We start from the raw sequence: 17,130 nt of genomic DNA, 5'->3' as shown, positions 1-17,130 counted from the left end.
CGGAGGTAAGAATGTCAACCTCGTGGTGGAGGAAACGTCAGCTGATTACCAAAGTCTGTTTCTCTGGGGAACATCAACGTCTTCACCAGATTTCATGACCATCCATAAGTTGTTGAAATGGCGTCAGTGAAAACATTGAGTGACTCCATTGAAGAATCCGACAAGCCAGGGCAGAAGACATTCCAGATATTGTCAGACAGGTTCGTTACGAAGCTAACAATAGAAACCAAAATACAAATGTCATACATAGGCAGCTTGTAAGGTACGGATGAGTAAAAACAGTCGAGGGAGTAATAATCATTTCAGTTTCCATAGATGTGACTGACTGACTAGTAGTTGGACCATCCCGATACATGTGTATTTAACCTAAATTCCCTTGGCACACCGTGATCACACACAGAAGCCTCCCATTTATCGTATTATGCAACTTCCAAAAACAACAACCGCTCCGGCAATGACTTGGGCGTGTCACAGACAAGGGTGCGTTTATGTGTAATTATGTTTTTTTTTGTCTGATATTTGTTTTTCATTTAGAAACATTTGTAGAGATTTGTACTTTTTGTCTGTGACATTTAAACGTTAAAAACATAAATAAAAGAGCAGTGGCACTTTTTGTCAGTTGAGTCCAATTTACTTTATAACAATTACGTTTATGAGTCACCTGCTCAACTGCCACAAGACGACTCAGCTGAAAGAAAACCAAACCACTGCTGCTCTGCGGTGGGGTTGAAGGCAGGATTGTTGTTGGTCTTTAGTTTGTGAAACACTATTGAAATCCCCTCCAGTTCCGATTGTCATCAATAAATAAAGTTGTCTGTGGTTCGAAAAGGTTTTTTTAATAAGCACGACCATTCTTGGATCGAAATAAATAATTTAATAAGCACGACCATTCTTGGATCGAAATAAATAATTGGCTGGCGTTCCCGTCTGTTGCATAACAACCTGCCTGCGTGAACCCTGCCCGTGCTCTCAGTCTTCAGCCTCAACGGGGGGGGGGGGGGGGGGGGGATGTATCGACTGCATTTCTTTCAAAGTGTAGCTTGCTCTTGCTAACGTTTCCAGGATTACCAACCCTTGCTTAAACTAACCAGAGACATATACATGTTCAGTTCCAGTTTTTGGACCTGTGTCATCTTGGGACTTAATGACTCTTTGATAGAAACCAACAGTGACATTGGAGGGCGGGCGGATGATGCAGCACAGGATTCAAACCCAGGACGCTGCAGTGTGATCTCTCCAGCTGAGTTACTAGGACATCCAGTTCTTGTCATTCCAAAGACACAACAAATATGCCTTCAGTTGAATTTGGCTGTTAATTGCATAGTTGTGCAACGTGCATAACACATGCATCTACTTTGTCATGCATGTATTTTGTTTTTGGCTTGCAGCGCTGCATTGGATTTCCTCTGATGTGCGACAAGGAATGTCGCAGTGACTTTAATTTTTCCTTGAATGCTGCCGTTGGGAAAGTCTTATTTGCTATCTACACGGTTCCAGGGAGGATATTGGATGTACTGTCATGAAATCTTCTGCAGACACAGATTGCCTTCTTTGATCCTCCGACGTTTCCTCCGGCGCCACGAAACAGTTGGCGTTTACTCGACTTCCCAACCCTTACACACAGTTGTGGTTTTGTGAGGTTCAACTTCGGAAAACCTTCAAAAAAACTGTTAAGAACCAGATTGACAATATAGACTCAAAGAAAAACACATGAAAAAAGGCCAAATATGACACTTGATTATTTATTCACTCACTGACAATTTGTTGAACAATGATCTGGATGCTCCTTTTAAGCAACACCCTGTTTCACAAACAGTTACACACACTTGATGCACAATTGATGCAGCTTGTTTGAAAAAGGGCCTTCATCCAGACATTTTCGGGATTTTCAATTTTCAACCGTGAAATGAAAAGGCAGCCAATTTCAACCAAGCGCTCTTTGAAATCCTGCTTTTATTTTCTTAAAAAGCAACAGAGACATCCGATATTTTCTGCATCGTAAAGTAGATTCTAAAGTAACCACAGAGAACATTAGCAGCTATTGTGCTACTCGGGAGAAACACTGTTTATTTTACAATAAATGTCGGCATTGAGAAGAAACAGATGTTCAAGTCTGTGTCAAGATGCATCTTTGCAACGTGTGAGTCATTGCCTGTTGTTGAGTGATGGATGGATGCTAAAAATATCTTTAATCTTTGTGTATGCATGTAAAAACTTGACATGCATATTGAACCCAAACAACGTGGAAAATGTAAAACAGGAGAGCACAGTTGTCAATTATTTATTGCATAACCCTTTCACCAGAATTTGTGAGTTATCATGTTGCCTCTTTCTGTTACAGCCTCACACACCCACAGCAGTTTAAGGAATAATCCAATTCAGTGCTAAAATAAAAATAAAATAAAAAAAACTTGAACCAGGACGATGGATTCACACCGGGATCAGATTAAAGTCCTCTTGCTTTGACAAACTGTTCGTTTGAGGGTGTGGCCGTGTCCTCTGATGCCCCTTCTCCAGTGAGTACGTTTCTAATATTCCCCTCAGAGTCCACCACCACCGCGGTCTTCTTCATCTCCTCATAGCGCGTCTGTCGCTCAGCAACGGCCACGCAGGCGGCCAGCACCTCATCGGACTCGAAATCATAGTCCTGCTGGAGCTCGGGGGCATTAAGGATCTGATTTTTGGTCTCCTCCTCTTTCCGCATCTTCTCCTCGGTCGCAACGTTTTGCTTCTGTAACCTCCAGGCCCATGCCAGGTCTTCTTTCCACAAGGTGCTCTCTGAGGGGCACAGGTGGATCGCAACCTGGAAAGACCTCACAGCCTGCAGGGACAGTGCCGCAATCGGCAAAGGATTTAAACATGAGATGAGATGAGAGAGGTGGTGAAAAAACGGGAGCACTTAATCTGTCAGGAAAGAGAAGTTTATTGTCTCCCACAAATTGAATAGTTAGAGCTCTTCCGGGCCTGTTTGCGGGTTCATCGTAATTCTCACAGATTGAACCGTAAAGACACTGGCACTGGCGCAGCTGAATAAGCAGGTGGCTTGTTTCATCATCGTGTCAACAAGCGAGGCCATAATCTTCCTCGTGCAGTTTTGGAGGCCGATTTATCGTGTCATTAAGAAGTCGTCAATATTTCTGTGCTGACTTTGCACTTTGGAATCAAATTGAAATTGATGATTATCTCATTGAACAGAAATAAAAAGGGTTTCCCAGTATTTTCGGGACCTGATATCAACCTATCAACGATTTTCTGTCAGTGAAAAGGAGATAAATTCTCTCCTGCACCCTATTTGATGTGAGTGACGAGCTCGCGGATCGGTTCTGACAGGTGTCTGAAACCAGTCGAGCAATTTCAAAAACCGACAAGCTGAAAAACTGTTTTGTAACGTGCGGTTTGTGTAAAATGGTAATTGAAGCCAATAAAGTAAACTTGGCTCCATCGTAATTAGAGTGGGTTCAAATAGTATAATTTCATATTCAGTACGTCAGAGCGCAAGGTGATTCATCATTTATTCAAAAAGAAGTGAAGGGGAACCTGCTTTACTCATCGGTATTGTCTAATAACTTGTCCAGGTTTGATTTAATACTTTAAGGACATTGTGTCACTGGTTTTTCTTGTATTTATGACACTTAGATTCTAAACTGATTTTTTCGATCGCTCTGAGGATGGTCTGTGGCTCTCATACACTGTACAGAACTCTTTTGCTGGGAAAGTCACAGTCAAAAATGTATCTCAAAGAATTGGAAATGCTCGTCTAGCTGCTTGTAAATTTTGCTATGACAGAACTGGCTCTGGTGAAATGGTTAACAAGATTTAGGGACAATTATTAACAGGCCTGGATGAACTTTTTTGGTTTTCTTCTTGTTTTGTTTGGCAGGATTGGGTTGGAACATGTAATCTCTTCAGAAAAACCTTAAAGGTTCAGTGTCCACCTCACCCTCCCCTTCCAAACAGGAAGGAGAACCTGTGGTAGCCAAAACAGGGCGGCCTCCGTAGAGAGGACCCACTCCCGATGTAAATATAAAGTATTTAAATATAAAAGGGCCAATTCTAGGGTAAAGAAAACAACAATTTTTACAGTTGGTATTATATTATATATATTAGTACGTTTGCTTTCATTCCAGTGATACCTCCAGGGTGAAATGGAGAATTGGAGAACCCACGACCTCCATATCACTTACTAACACTTTTTAAATCTTAATGAGTTTAAGTTAAGAACTACAAACGAGGAGATAGATCTTCATGATGAGAGGTCAGCTTTTCAGTTGCACCTGTCCTCAGTGACACAATGAGCCACGCCGGTTATGAAAATCCAGTCCAGTGTCAGCTCCAGAACAAAGCTTTGTGGCAAACGTGTGGTTAAAATCATGGCTAGGAGGCGTGACTGAGCCACCAAACTCAACAATGGCATCAACGATCTTGTCTGTCTGGCACTAAACAATGTTTTTTCACAAAACAGGGACATGTTACTACACAGCAAACCTATCCTCTTCAAGAAACATTTTGTTCTAGATTCTATTCTATTTATCTTCTTTAGAAATAGGAAATAAATTGCATTAGCCTACTGCTTTCGCAACAGACTTCTCATTCACCACCTTAAGGGAGTCTCACTTTAAGCAACATTGATTACAACTTCATGTCCCCACCTGCGACATAAATAACCTGCACAGTCAAGTTAAACTGAAAAAATTCTTTGACACATGAAACGTTACGGATGTCTGACAAATGTCTGTTCCCAAAGCAACACCATCAAGTTTAATCTTGAACAGAACCGAGTGTTATCGAGGGTTTATATTCGAAAGTACGTAATCCTTCAAAGGACAAAATGCCGCTGCGGGCTGATAACCAGCTTGAGGGAAGAAGAATGTTGTAACGTTAATGAGAAGAAGATAGATGGGAACACAGCTGTCAATGTCAGTTTCCAATATTGTTCTCACAGAAAGAGAGGTGACAAAAAAAACAAATCAGAAGCTACCACTTGGTTTTCTTTGGGTATTTTCCAGTTTCTTCGAGCGAGACGGACAGGAGTGGAAATTTCAAAAGAAGACACTTAACAAAAGAGAACATAAGGAATCACTGGAGTCACAATTGCGATAACAGGCGCTACTAAAACATGTTGATGCACACAAAACTCTGAAACTGGACTGAACAAGCCTGGCTAAAAATAGATGTGCGTTTCCCCGCCCCCCCCCCCCCCCCCCCTTCCTTCTCAATGGTTTCATTACACAAGGAGGTGTGTCTATATTTGGGTTAGTTTTAGGCTTAAGTAACTTTCAACACTTCCTATTGTCTTTGGTGCCGTAGGACAGTTCTATTGCTCCAGGACATGTAGCATCGACACACGGTGCCATGAGATGAAAGCTCTCGTCAGTTCAGTCTTGCTCGCTTGGCTCCGAATGTGCGAACAGTGGGACTGGGATCCAAAGTGTTTCGCACAAACCCACACGTCCCGGCATGTTCTGGGGCAATTTAAGCAATTGTCCCAGCCCCAGGCACCTGGGTGTGCTTTGAAAGAGGCACTTCATCTCACAGGCAGGGAGTTTGCAGGGAAGTAGTAAACAGGCTGACAAATCTTAACGGCTCCTCAAAAACAAAGATTTATCGACAGCTACGAAAACAGGTGTAGTTTATTGCAGAATCAAACATTTGAATGTGAACATTCCATTGAAGGGCATTAATGACGGATTGAGCAAGACGCCATCAATCATTAGCAACATGACAGGGTGAATGTTGGTACAGCCAACATGTGCCAGCTTAACTTTTGATGTGTTAGCTTAAGCAAAGTGGCGCCTTTTTGACTATAGCCTAACACTGTACTTCACCACAGTGAAAACAGCCTCAGCCGTCCATACAGATGGGATATGATTTGAACCCGATATATGAGGATCAATACGTTTGGTCAGCATTACTCACCAGGTCCACCTCACCCAGGTTGAGCTGGGCGCGGCCCAGCGTCTGCCAGCCCTCCCACCACAGTGGGCGGAACTTGACGGCCATCTCTGCAGCCTTCACTGCTGGGAACACTTCCTGCAGAGTGGTCAGTACCTGTGGAGACACAAACATGGATACAGACTCTATGGTGAGCTGTGGTGAGCATGGAGCTACGTTAACAAAACAACAATGTGATCCCCTTTGTTAAAACTGTCCTTGCAAAATAAAGAACACAATTATATTACATAACTATTCTTCGACTGGTGGAGTAATGTTTAAACCTCCACATTGCGGCTGTGTAAATACTGAATCAGAAAAAAAATATTTTGATATCCGCAGGGAAAATTGGTCCGTTACAGTTGCTCAACAGAAGGTTAGAAGAAAGAGGAAGTAAAAACCTACAGTATCAGTCTGCAACTGACCTTAGACTTTCCTTCAAAAGGATGAACACAAAGACATTTATATCTGCTAAAGCAAAAAACAAACATCCATCCAACCATCTACATATGAGTGTACAGTGCATCTAACTGACAGAAGGAATGTACTAAAGCCTACGACCAAGAACTACAGGAACTCTTGAACAGGATATAAAATAATCCAGTAAGCATTAGAAATGGTAAAAAGTACTGAACAAAACAGGAGCAGGTAATTTTATATATATTATAACATTATATTTTTTTTAAATACAAGGCCAATTTAATACCTCTTTTGATATTGAATGTTTAATAAATTGTTTAATTCAAAATGATTTAACAAAATAATTGGAAGAATAACAAATAAAGAAATGAAGTGTTAGTTGTAACCCTGAACAAGACATTTGACATTACTCTTAAATTATATAAAACAAATTGTTAACTGATAAATTAATCACAAATTTAATCTATAATGTAAATAGCTTGGTTGCGTCACTGCAGGCTGACTGAGAACGTTGCACAGTCATGATCACAAGATGACTCTTTTATTTACTTGTTCACTGATCTATGCTCACATTTAACAGCATCATATTGAACTCATTAACCTTTTCAACCTTATGAATAATCTTTTTATTCAGATGCTATAATTTGTAGGGGTAATTTTGCTTTGCTGTTATGTAGGAAACCAGCTGTCAACAGCTGATACCACTGTGCATAACAATCTGTGGAGAAATTTTTTTTTTTATGGACTGTTATTGTTGATTATCGGCAGCGCTGGAGTTTTTTTATTTTTATTGTCCAGTACAGTGCAGAATTCTGCCCGAGGCTGCGGCTGCAATATAAGTGCCTGGAAAACTCTGTAATGTAGCCAGAAGATTATAAATGTGTTAGGTTCAAGTTTTTGTAAAGGTAGTATACTTTGATGGAGCAGCTCTCTGCTGGAGTGAAAGTCTATTACATTTATAATCAGAGAAACCTGGACACTTTGGATCAAAGAAACCACAGAAATAAAGGGAATGGGACCAATGCCAACCTCAATAACACTTCAACAAGAAATCAAGAATCAAAAAATAACAGCACAGTCTGATGTAATTGAATTCACAGGGGTACGCTGCACCCAAACCGGGTCTGGAATCTTGGTCGAAGCTTTATCGTTGCTTAAATACCTCTGCATGTCCAGTAATTAGAATTTAATAGAGCAAAGATCTCTGCCTCAACACTCAAAAGCAAAACCCCATGAGATCTAAAGCTATTGATATACATGAAGGATGAAACCGCCATCTTTTTCTTCATTTCGAAGGGAGATAACAATTATCAGAAAAGCCCAGATAAGTATAACCTCCAGGACTGATTTGACCTCACGACTTTACGACTAAATCGGCGACACTTTAATGACCAACAGAATCCTTTCTCACTCTCAGCGAGCGCTCCTTCATGTTGAAATCGTTCACATAGGCAGATGGATGTGGTGACAGTTTCACAAATGGGGCAGATTTCCTCCAGAGCTCACTCCAGTCTGCTGCGACTGACAAACAGACAGACAGACAAAAGCTGATTGACTTAAATTGGGGGGAAAGTGATGAGGGGGAAGTGAACGGCCAGCGTCAGCGTGACCACCCTCGTCATCTGGGCAAGTGATGGGAAAACGATGAGGTCAAGCCTATTTTCAGCCTAATGATTGAGAATAACATCAAGCCTGATAATGGACACTAATAGCTTAGATGTGTTGTAGTCACAGCTGAAACTTAGTAAAAACAGATGTCTGTGCGTATGTCATATTTCAACTCAGTCATGGCATGGAGCTAAAAAAATAAAAAAAACGTTTGTGGTGGTGTTCTCCAGGCCTGGTCCTCTAATGATTTCCTTCTCAAATATCCTACACTGGATACTATTATATTAGGCATACAATACTCATCATGTGATGTAAATGCTGATGGCTACAAGCAGCTATTTTATTGTGTTAGTTGTAGTAAACGGATAAAGGAGTAATGGAGCGAGCTCTGTTCTTCTCACTAACTTGTCTGGCTTCTCCGCTCTTCCCACATATAAAGGGACTGTTTTCTCAAACACGTCTACTGCATGTTAGAAGACAAGGAGAAGTGGCAGCCGAGGAACAATGAGACAAGCAGAATCCATCAACTCGCAGTGAAAGGAACGAGAGAAAAGAAAAAAAGACTATTGAGCTAAATCTCTAAAACATTAAATCTGTTGGAACCATGCTGCAGACGTTCTGCAGTGTCCTCTCAATTCTGATACCACTTATCGGACTTAAAAGCATACCAACATGAAAGAGGGACTATATATGTGGCCATGATGTCTGATAAATAATCGCATACACACAGTAGACATATATACACAGAACTGTGGGCTGTGATATTCTTGGTATATCCTGAACACAACCCCCCCCATTCAGATATACAGTATTTCTCCGGCCAGATGTAAAGCAACTTCCCCGAACTCTGGAGGCAGCTGTTGGACTGCATCAGGTTTTAGACACACTTGCATTGTACCAAAAAACACAGTGTTATATCAGCCATGAGGTCATAGTCCATTTGAACGACATTACCTAAAGACTGACTGTTTAAAGTATAGGTTTACATTTTTTCAGTTTTTTTTTTTAACCCTTTGGGGCCTGAGGATATTATACTAACAGTGACATCACTTTTTATTTAAAGCTGAAACGATTTGTTGACCTAGAGCTATTTTTTTACAATCGATTCAATGTACATTTTCAGGCAAGAATTGTGAACAAATATGTGAAGATTTGAACTTGTCAAAAGAGAAATTTAGCTACTTGTCTCTGTCATATATTACAGTAAAATTAATACTAGGGTGTTTTGGGGTTTATGTTGAGTAAAACATGACGCCTGACAACATTTTTTGGCTATTTCTTCCAAAAGAAGAATAAAGAAAAACAGATGAAAATGCTTAAGTGGGGCTATCACACAGTATCTTATTCATGTACCATAAAATACGCCATTAAAACAGACAAACTAAACAATTGACCTATCCGCCAAAGGAATGGTTGGTAATTTGTTTCTGAAACAGTCTTTATTGTACTTTATGGACCTCTTCACGTCCCGATAGCCATCAATAGTTGTCAGAAAAGAAATAAAGAGAATAAAAAGCAGATGGCCCTCGCAGGACTGTAATAAACACAACACCATTGGCTGGTGTACATGTCTGTCAGTAAACGACCTGCGTGCACCCTTCAGACAGAGAGACATACACAGCCGAAGCAGAGACGATAGCCAGAAGTTTGCGAGTCATGGAGAAGTTGGCTTCTCACAGTTGTCAGGTAGTGCGCGTTCATATTATTCTAAGTGCGTAGGTTTGACCAGAGGGCTGATGGGAGTTTGTGGGATGTATCACTGTTTGTAGCCTTTCTTGCTAGCTTTTCAAGAATTACCAACCCTAGCTTTAAACAACAAGAATAGTAGAAATGATACAAATGGTGTGAAAGCCTGAGTAAACGATAAAACATAGGTTTATATTATACCTGAGACTTCATCTCATACAGTAGTGGGTTGTCTGGGGTTAGCTGAATGGCCTCGTCCCACTTCTTAATGGCCTCCCAGTGCCTGAAGAAAATACACAGGGTTAAAAAAAACAACAACACATAATTCAAATCCGCCTCAGAAGACTGAGGGACTGATTAAACAAAAAGAAACCATAATCTGGCTGCTCCAGCTACACTGGAAAAGAGATGAAATGTAATGCACTTCTAAAAAGCTAGACACATGAATTATATTTAGTACATAATTGTTTGTTGGCTACAGTTTAAGTTACCCGGAGCAATCAACACCCAACACAGAGAAGCAGGGCACCCACTTATATTGTCTCCACCCTGAGATTTGATGTAACCCTACATGGCCCAACATGTTTGCTCAGTGTATAACATGAAGATGTTTCCCCCTGTTTATTTTGTTGTTGCTTAATAAAGAGACATCACTCCTATGACTGGAGAGCCGCCCTGATGATGTTTTTCCATTCTTACATACAACTTCTCAAAAGCAGAGGCTACCAGACTTTTATGTAACATATCTGAGTCACATGTTGTTTTATTCTTATTTACTCTTTATTTAGTCGGACGGGCTCACTGTGATTAAAATATTTTTTTCCGAGAGAGACCTGGTAACGCAAACCAATCACAACAACACAATCAACAAAACAAAGACAGAACAAAAACACAACGCAAGGAACTAAGAAACAAGGAATTAAGAAAAAATTGTTAGTTTGAGGACATGTTACAGTTCATTCCATTAAGATGGTGCATTGTACCCGAAAGCATTTCTGCCAACGTGCGTGCGTACAGGGGTATCTGAGGTAAAGTAGCTGCTGGATCACATTCTGTTGACATTGGATTTAACTGTGAGAAAAGACGTGAGGTAGTTTGGAACCTTCAGCAGTAGTTTTATAATTGAATAACTTGGGATGGCAAGACTGAAGGAAGGTCCAACCCACTGTGTGACACAGAGTAGAAGGAAGATTACGATATTTGCCATTTATAATAAAGCATAATGTACTATGATACACAAAGTTTAACTGCTGGCGTACCTATGGGGCAGCATGGCAATAAAGAATATGTCCATTTCTGAAGTTCACTGTTTTACATTGGGAAGAAGTTACGTTTTTGCTTTTGGAATGAATTGTTGTATATGAGCCTTGAACTATAGTCCCTGTCAAGTATTTGTATGACTCAACATGAGCAACGTGGGAGTCACTTTAAGTTTTTCATGGCAGATGGGTTCGAGTAAAGGTTTCTGTAATGACTTGAGTGAAACCACTGATCTGTAGCTTTATCCAGACGAGTGGTTGTCAAACCTGTTTCTGGAATACGCCTCTTCAGGTCTTTTTTTTAAACCCCTGACCCCACAATTTTTTATCAATCATTAACAATAATAGGGGAAGTTAATAGTGAAAAGATTCAAATTGAGTTGTAGTGAGGTAAAGGTCAGCACGACCGCATCATCAAACCTTTTTTGTTTATTTTTCATACATAAATCATATCAATGCAACTTGGTGTTACGCTACATTTCTTTCCCTGGTCATCCATGCCCCCCCCCCTTGCAGTGGCTCTACACCATCCAGTTTGAGAACCACTGGTCTAGACCAACAGAATGTAGTTTGTGAAGTAGAATATTATTATTATCATATGATTATTATTTCCCTTGAGGTTTACATCACTATTCCCATGCCATTTCTGCACTACACTTTGCTTCCTCTTTTGACTAAAATAAAGAGAAGAAGGAGTTAAGTTGCAAATGTACTCAACAACACCGCTCCACCTGAGCGGCAGATTGGCAACACAGGCCACAGCAGGTTAAATAAGCCCACGCAGGTACACCGAGGTTAACATCATCAATCTGTCGTGTCTTAAGTGTCACTGCAGCCTCACTCCAAGCAGACGTCACCAGCGAATGGCCGCTAATTTGCTCTGCATAGATTCGTTTACCTGGTTTTAACGTTCCTTATGTTTTTCACAAATAGATCTTCACCCATTTAACACAGTGAATAGACTCGTGAGTATGTTCATGCACTCTCCCACAGCCCCTCCTCCTCAAGTCAATATTGACTCAAGAATCGGTCCTGATCAAGACAAAGATTCTGAAAAGATTATCAGGTGAAATCCTTGGTTTGAAACAATGTCTGTCATGTCTACATCTTTTATAGCCTGATGGAGGAGGAGCTACGTAAAAAATCGAAAGTAATTAAAACCAGACAATGAGAGCATAAACAGAGATTAGTTACAAAACTCAGATGATAGATGATGAGCACCTGGATCAAGCGTGAGAAAAGACATAACATATAGTTCTGCTATTTAACAAATCAGAGAGTGGGGAAATGGAACCGTGGTGAGGAAATCTTAAGAACAGATGAAGTAAATGACACTGCCAAATAATATGAGGAAATTAGGCAATAAGAAATACACCACATGAAGCCTGGAAGATAAAAATGGCTCCACTACAGTTAAAACAACCCTGTACATAAGTCAGCAGCCAGGACAGAGACTGGAGGAGACAAATCAAGGACGTTTAAAAAAAAAAAAAAAAAAAACACCATTCAAGATATTTGCAAGATGTTAGCGAACACTCATGTTGAGTTTGAAGACAGAGTAAAGAAATATGAAACTAACTGGGATATCTGAGGGACATTTCTGTCCTGAAAAAGTAGTATTGGGACATTATGACCACGTCACACACTGCTGTCCAAAAGAAGGGAACATGCCCAACACATGGTTTCATAAACCAAGTGTAACAACATTAAACCAATAAAGTGAAAAAGCTAATCTAAACCACAAATCTTAAAATGCTGAACATTTAAAATGCACTATTAATGCCAGATTTCATCTTGCAAGCTTAATTTTAGTCAAAAAAAAAAAACGACTCAGCATGGCAGCTGGAAGCCGGACAAATCAGTAAAATATGTGCAGTATGTGGATGATGTGACTTGTTGCCTAACAAAACCTCCCACACCTCCCAAAACTAGCCAGTCAAGATATAAAGTGAAGTGCAACTCAACAAGCGTATGACCTATTTTTGACCTCTTCTTTTTTTTTTTTTTTTTTTTTTAAATAGGATGATAATAATTACAAAACAATTATCATGTTTTCCTGGCTTTTCATAAAAGCGCTCATGCTGATGTCTGAGTGAATGTGAGAACTGTCAATCATCTTTTGTGCTTCCTACAAACGCCTGTTAAACCTTGCCAGAGTCTTTGTGAGGCTTTATTGCAAATGTGCTTAAGTCTAAAGACTCTTTCAGTTTTCAACTCTCATTTCAAAAGCAGGCAGCAAGTAACTTTACTAACTATAGTTGTATGTTACAAGTGAATATGCAGCCCACATTTAATAATGCATTTTGTTTTTGGTTTGCCTTATTTAAAATTACACAGACAGACAATGGATATGTCTGATTTGCATTTCTTTAAAACAGTTGATGAATGAAAGTGTGTTATGGCATTATGTCTGAGAAAGACTCATAAAAGGCTGATAAATCTGTTGGGCTCTGAAAGTAAGGCTATAAATTCAAACAGCCACATCCTGTTAAACATTGTCCAACGTCGGTAAAACATTCTTTAACGTGGGAGTACAGGAAACTGTAACTGGCTATAACTTGTGACCCTGATTCATTCACAAAAAACTATATTGGTTGACCTTCAAATGCATAAAGTCACAAAGAACTTTTCTGCACACTTTTAGACTGGGGCGAACACCTAGTTTACAAACAGGCTCTGCATGAGCTCTTCAGTTACATCAGAAACATTTAACGTTGATAATGACACACTGACATCAGAGGTCAATGTTGTTAGAGGAGAAAAACACCCTCCTGGCTGACATCCCCTGCCAGACACCATCTCAACCCTCTAAACAGCCATTATGGTGCAGCAAGACATCATTTCCCCCGGCAAGATCCACTTTCTCCTCACAAACACAATTACAGGCAGTAACTGAGGCCAATGGCTTTACATCTTCTGGACTAAGGGGTTTACACAAAGTGATTGTTGTTTGGCTGAAAAGGTCAATTTTCATGGGGGAAATATCAGGTAACATACTCTCCTGACGGATGTCTATTCTGTTTTCTAACAATGGTGCCTATAACAATATACAAACGTCACGCATAAGCAAGCATGCCACATGTGTTTTAATTCAAAAGCAGAAAAATATCAGATAAAATCAAAGTATTGGTGACCATTAACCAGGATAACATAAACTCTCCAAGAGTTTACTTTAAGTGCTAGAATAGACTGTGGGAGTAATGTAAGGCTACACTACAATTAAAATATATCCTTTCAAAAACTTTCTGTTTGAAAAGCTTTTATTAAATTGCTCCATGTGTTGTTAATGTAATGGTAAATACAGATTGACAAGCCTGAAGAGCAGCTTCTCCCATGACCAAAGTATAAAATGTGTTTTTTTTGTTTTTTATTAACTGATCTCATCCTGAGAAGGATAAAAGCTTTTTGGCTTTTGAAATGGAAATCTATACAAGGCCATATGATTACAGACTTTCAGAGAAATTAAATCAACTAGAGAGAAATGGAGGGAAAACCTCAAGGTTGGATTGCTCTAAGTTGACTGTGTCGTTGAAATATAGGATTTCTTGAGTGTTTATTTCCGTGAGCATGTCAGAAGTCATCTGTTATTTGTGTTAGAAAATACATGTGTGCTCTGTACAATGGCGCCCTCCTCTGGAGAACTGCGTAGATAAATACACCTTTGGACAGATATGTCAGATCCTGACTCTGCTATCCCATCCAGCAACACACCAGATATTAAACCCCTCAGAATCACACAATAAAATGAGATTAAAGTTGTAATCGTGCTTGCTATAAAACTGAAATCGAGTATGGAAGCAGTCAATGGAAATTTGAGTGTGTACAACAGCTTGTTTGTGAAGCACTGGTCGTTTTTGTTTAAGTGACAGCCGAGCAAATATCCAATGCCTGAGATTTTAAATTACACTCTGTCTCTGTCCATTACTGACACAATAATTATTTTTCTGTTTATATCTGCAGGCAATTCAACAACAAAGCTGCATAACTCACCCTGTAAGTGAAGATGTTATGACGCCGTTGGCATGATGTGCACACAGTATTGACACTATTGACAGTACTGGTTTTTCCTGAAAGATTATTATTTGTTGATTCCCTATTAAACGCTTGCTTTGAATGTGTGCTTGTTTGAGTGTGTGTAATGAGTGAGTGTTATAAAGTACTTTATTTATTTAGCACATGTAAAACAACTTGGTGGTTTACAAAGCAAAAGGTATAATAAGATGTTAGAAGAATTGTATATAAAATTATCATGTGCTGAATGTACTGCTGATACAAAGTGTGACAGTCTGACTCAGAGGTGCAGTCTAGCACCTCTGTACACAATAACCGCAGACAGTCTTGTTGTTGTACTGAATTATGTTTCCTGCAATATAAGGAAATGTACCCAAAAACAGGGAAACACGCCTGGAGAGCTGTGACAGTCAAGACGTTTTGCAAATGTAACCCCACCTATACTTTGTAACTGAGCTTTTGAATAAATACACTGTACACGGGAAGTACCGTCAAAGTTGGCTGCGACCTACTCAGAGGTGCGGACTTCCCTTGCAAGTGAAAACTAAGTACTTGTCTATGTGTGGTGTTTGATTCAGTGAATTCTTACAGCATTGTTATATGTCTGGGTGAAATTCCCTCGACATAAGAAAACAGCAGTACGCATTATATCATAATACTTTGGATAATAAAATAAAATCTGCTGGGATAATAATGTTCTCAACTGGAAAAGAAGGCCAAAGAGAAGAGATGTGTCTTTAACAATGATTTGAAGTGAGAGGGGGGGCAGATGTAATATGGAGTGGTAAGCTGTTCCACAAGTTTTTGGGCGGCTGCTGCAAAGGCTCGATCGCCTCTGGTCACATAGTTTTAGGCAGATCCAGGAGCAGCTGAGTGGCTGACCTCAGCTCTCTAACTGGAGTGTGAGCATGAAGAAGTTCAGCTTGGTAAGGCGGTGCCAGTCCATTAAGAGATTTAAAAGTTAACAACATTTTGTGAAAAACGTGAAGCACTTCGTCTGACATTGTGTTTGTTGGAAAAGTGCTGTGTAAATAAAGTCAGTCTGCTGGATTGATTGACAGATCCCCAGCCCTCACCTGCCCTCCTCAGCCAGCAGTGCTCCCTCGTCCTTCAGCCTCTTGCTCTTTGCAGAACAGTCCTCCAGCAGGATCTCCCGCCGTCGTTTGATGGCTTGAAGCCAGTCCACCTCCTCCTCCTCCTCTTCATCGTGACCTGGTCTTTTATCCTCAGCCTTCTCCGCCTCGGCCACAAACTGTTGCACCACAGCCTTTGACACCTTCTCACCGACTTTCCTCTTCCAGCCAAATGAAGCCATCCAGTGTCGTGGTGATAGACTTTTTATATTTAAAACAGAAAACTAGCTTAATGTTAGCATCGTTTTGATCAGATATTCATGTTACCAGCAGAGTGGACGGGGACGTTTTAGCACGTCTGCTAAATTGGGTAAATATCTTTTTTAAGTAGATGACATATTGATAATTATCCAACAACTACAACTTTAGGACAATTAGTAAACATAAACAAACTCAGTCACATCAATACTACCTAGCTAGCTAGCGGTGGTTATTTGGCTAGCTAACACGTACATACTATTTTAACACTTCACCGTCTTTGCGCACACAAAAATGTCCATGACTTAATTGTAACATTACAGTTTGACATATTACTATTTAAGGACAGCAGGGGACGGTATACGCACAGATTCCTGCAGCTGAACAAGACTCAAACAGGCTAACGGAAGCTAACGGTTAGCCATATTAGTTGACCCTGCACGCTGCGTTCAGGACAAATGCTTAAATCGTAATTTGGGGCAACCGAGTCGGGGAGGAATTTCCCCCCCTTTGACAACACATGTATATTCCTAAAGGTGAAAAGTTCTCGAGTCGTTGCAACAATCTGTGGCTCGTTTCATACAAACTACACCTACACTGCTTGTTTGTATCTTGTTTTCAATTTAGTGGGCACTCCAAAGTCGGAATAGGGGGTGGTTTTCATACCATTTTGCCAACAGGACGTGAATGCAACATAACCCGGAAACTGTGGAGATGTTTACATGATCTCTTAAAGGAGTACGACCCCTTTTAAAGTTCAGAGTTTAGTTCAATCCCCTAAATATCAGTATTTCTTTTTCTTTTTATGGGACATCCATCCCTCCTTTCATCACATTAATATAATTTAACACAGACATATACCAGTTTTGCCCCACAATGATCTA

The 17,130-nt window shown here is 40.1% G+C and overlaps 1 protein-coding gene across 1 annotated transcript; it reads right to left on the bottom strand.

Annotated features, from left to right (window-relative positions):
• Positions 1 to 1,726: 1,726 nt before the first annotated feature.
• ttc33 (tetratricopeptide repeat domain 33) lies at positions 1,727 to 16,736 on the bottom strand. Its single transcript, XM_034602938.1, has 5 exons — positions 16,615 to 16,736; positions 15,992 to 16,231; positions 9,847 to 9,928; positions 5,917 to 6,048; positions 1,727 to 2,821 (listed from the first exon to the last, which is right to left on the bottom strand). The coding sequence occupies exons 2-5, from the start codon at positions 16,228 to 16,230 to the stop codon at positions 2,447 to 2,449; spliced, it is 828 nt and encodes a 275-aa protein (XP_034458829.1). The 5' UTR covers position 16,231; positions 16,615 to 16,736; the 3' UTR covers positions 1,727 to 2,446.
• Positions 16,737 to 17,130: the final 394 nt, after the last annotated feature.

This window comes from Hippoglossus hippoglossus, chromosome 12 (assembly GCF_009819705.1).
Source record: "Hippoglossus hippoglossus isolate fHipHip1 chromosome 12, fHipHip1.pri, whole genome shotgun sequence".
Classification (NCBI taxonomy): Eukaryota; Metazoa; Chordata; class Actinopteri; order Pleuronectiformes; family Pleuronectidae; genus Hippoglossus; species Hippoglossus hippoglossus.
Note: the sequence above shows the minus strand (reverse complement) of the source record. Positions and strands in the feature narration are given on the sequence as shown.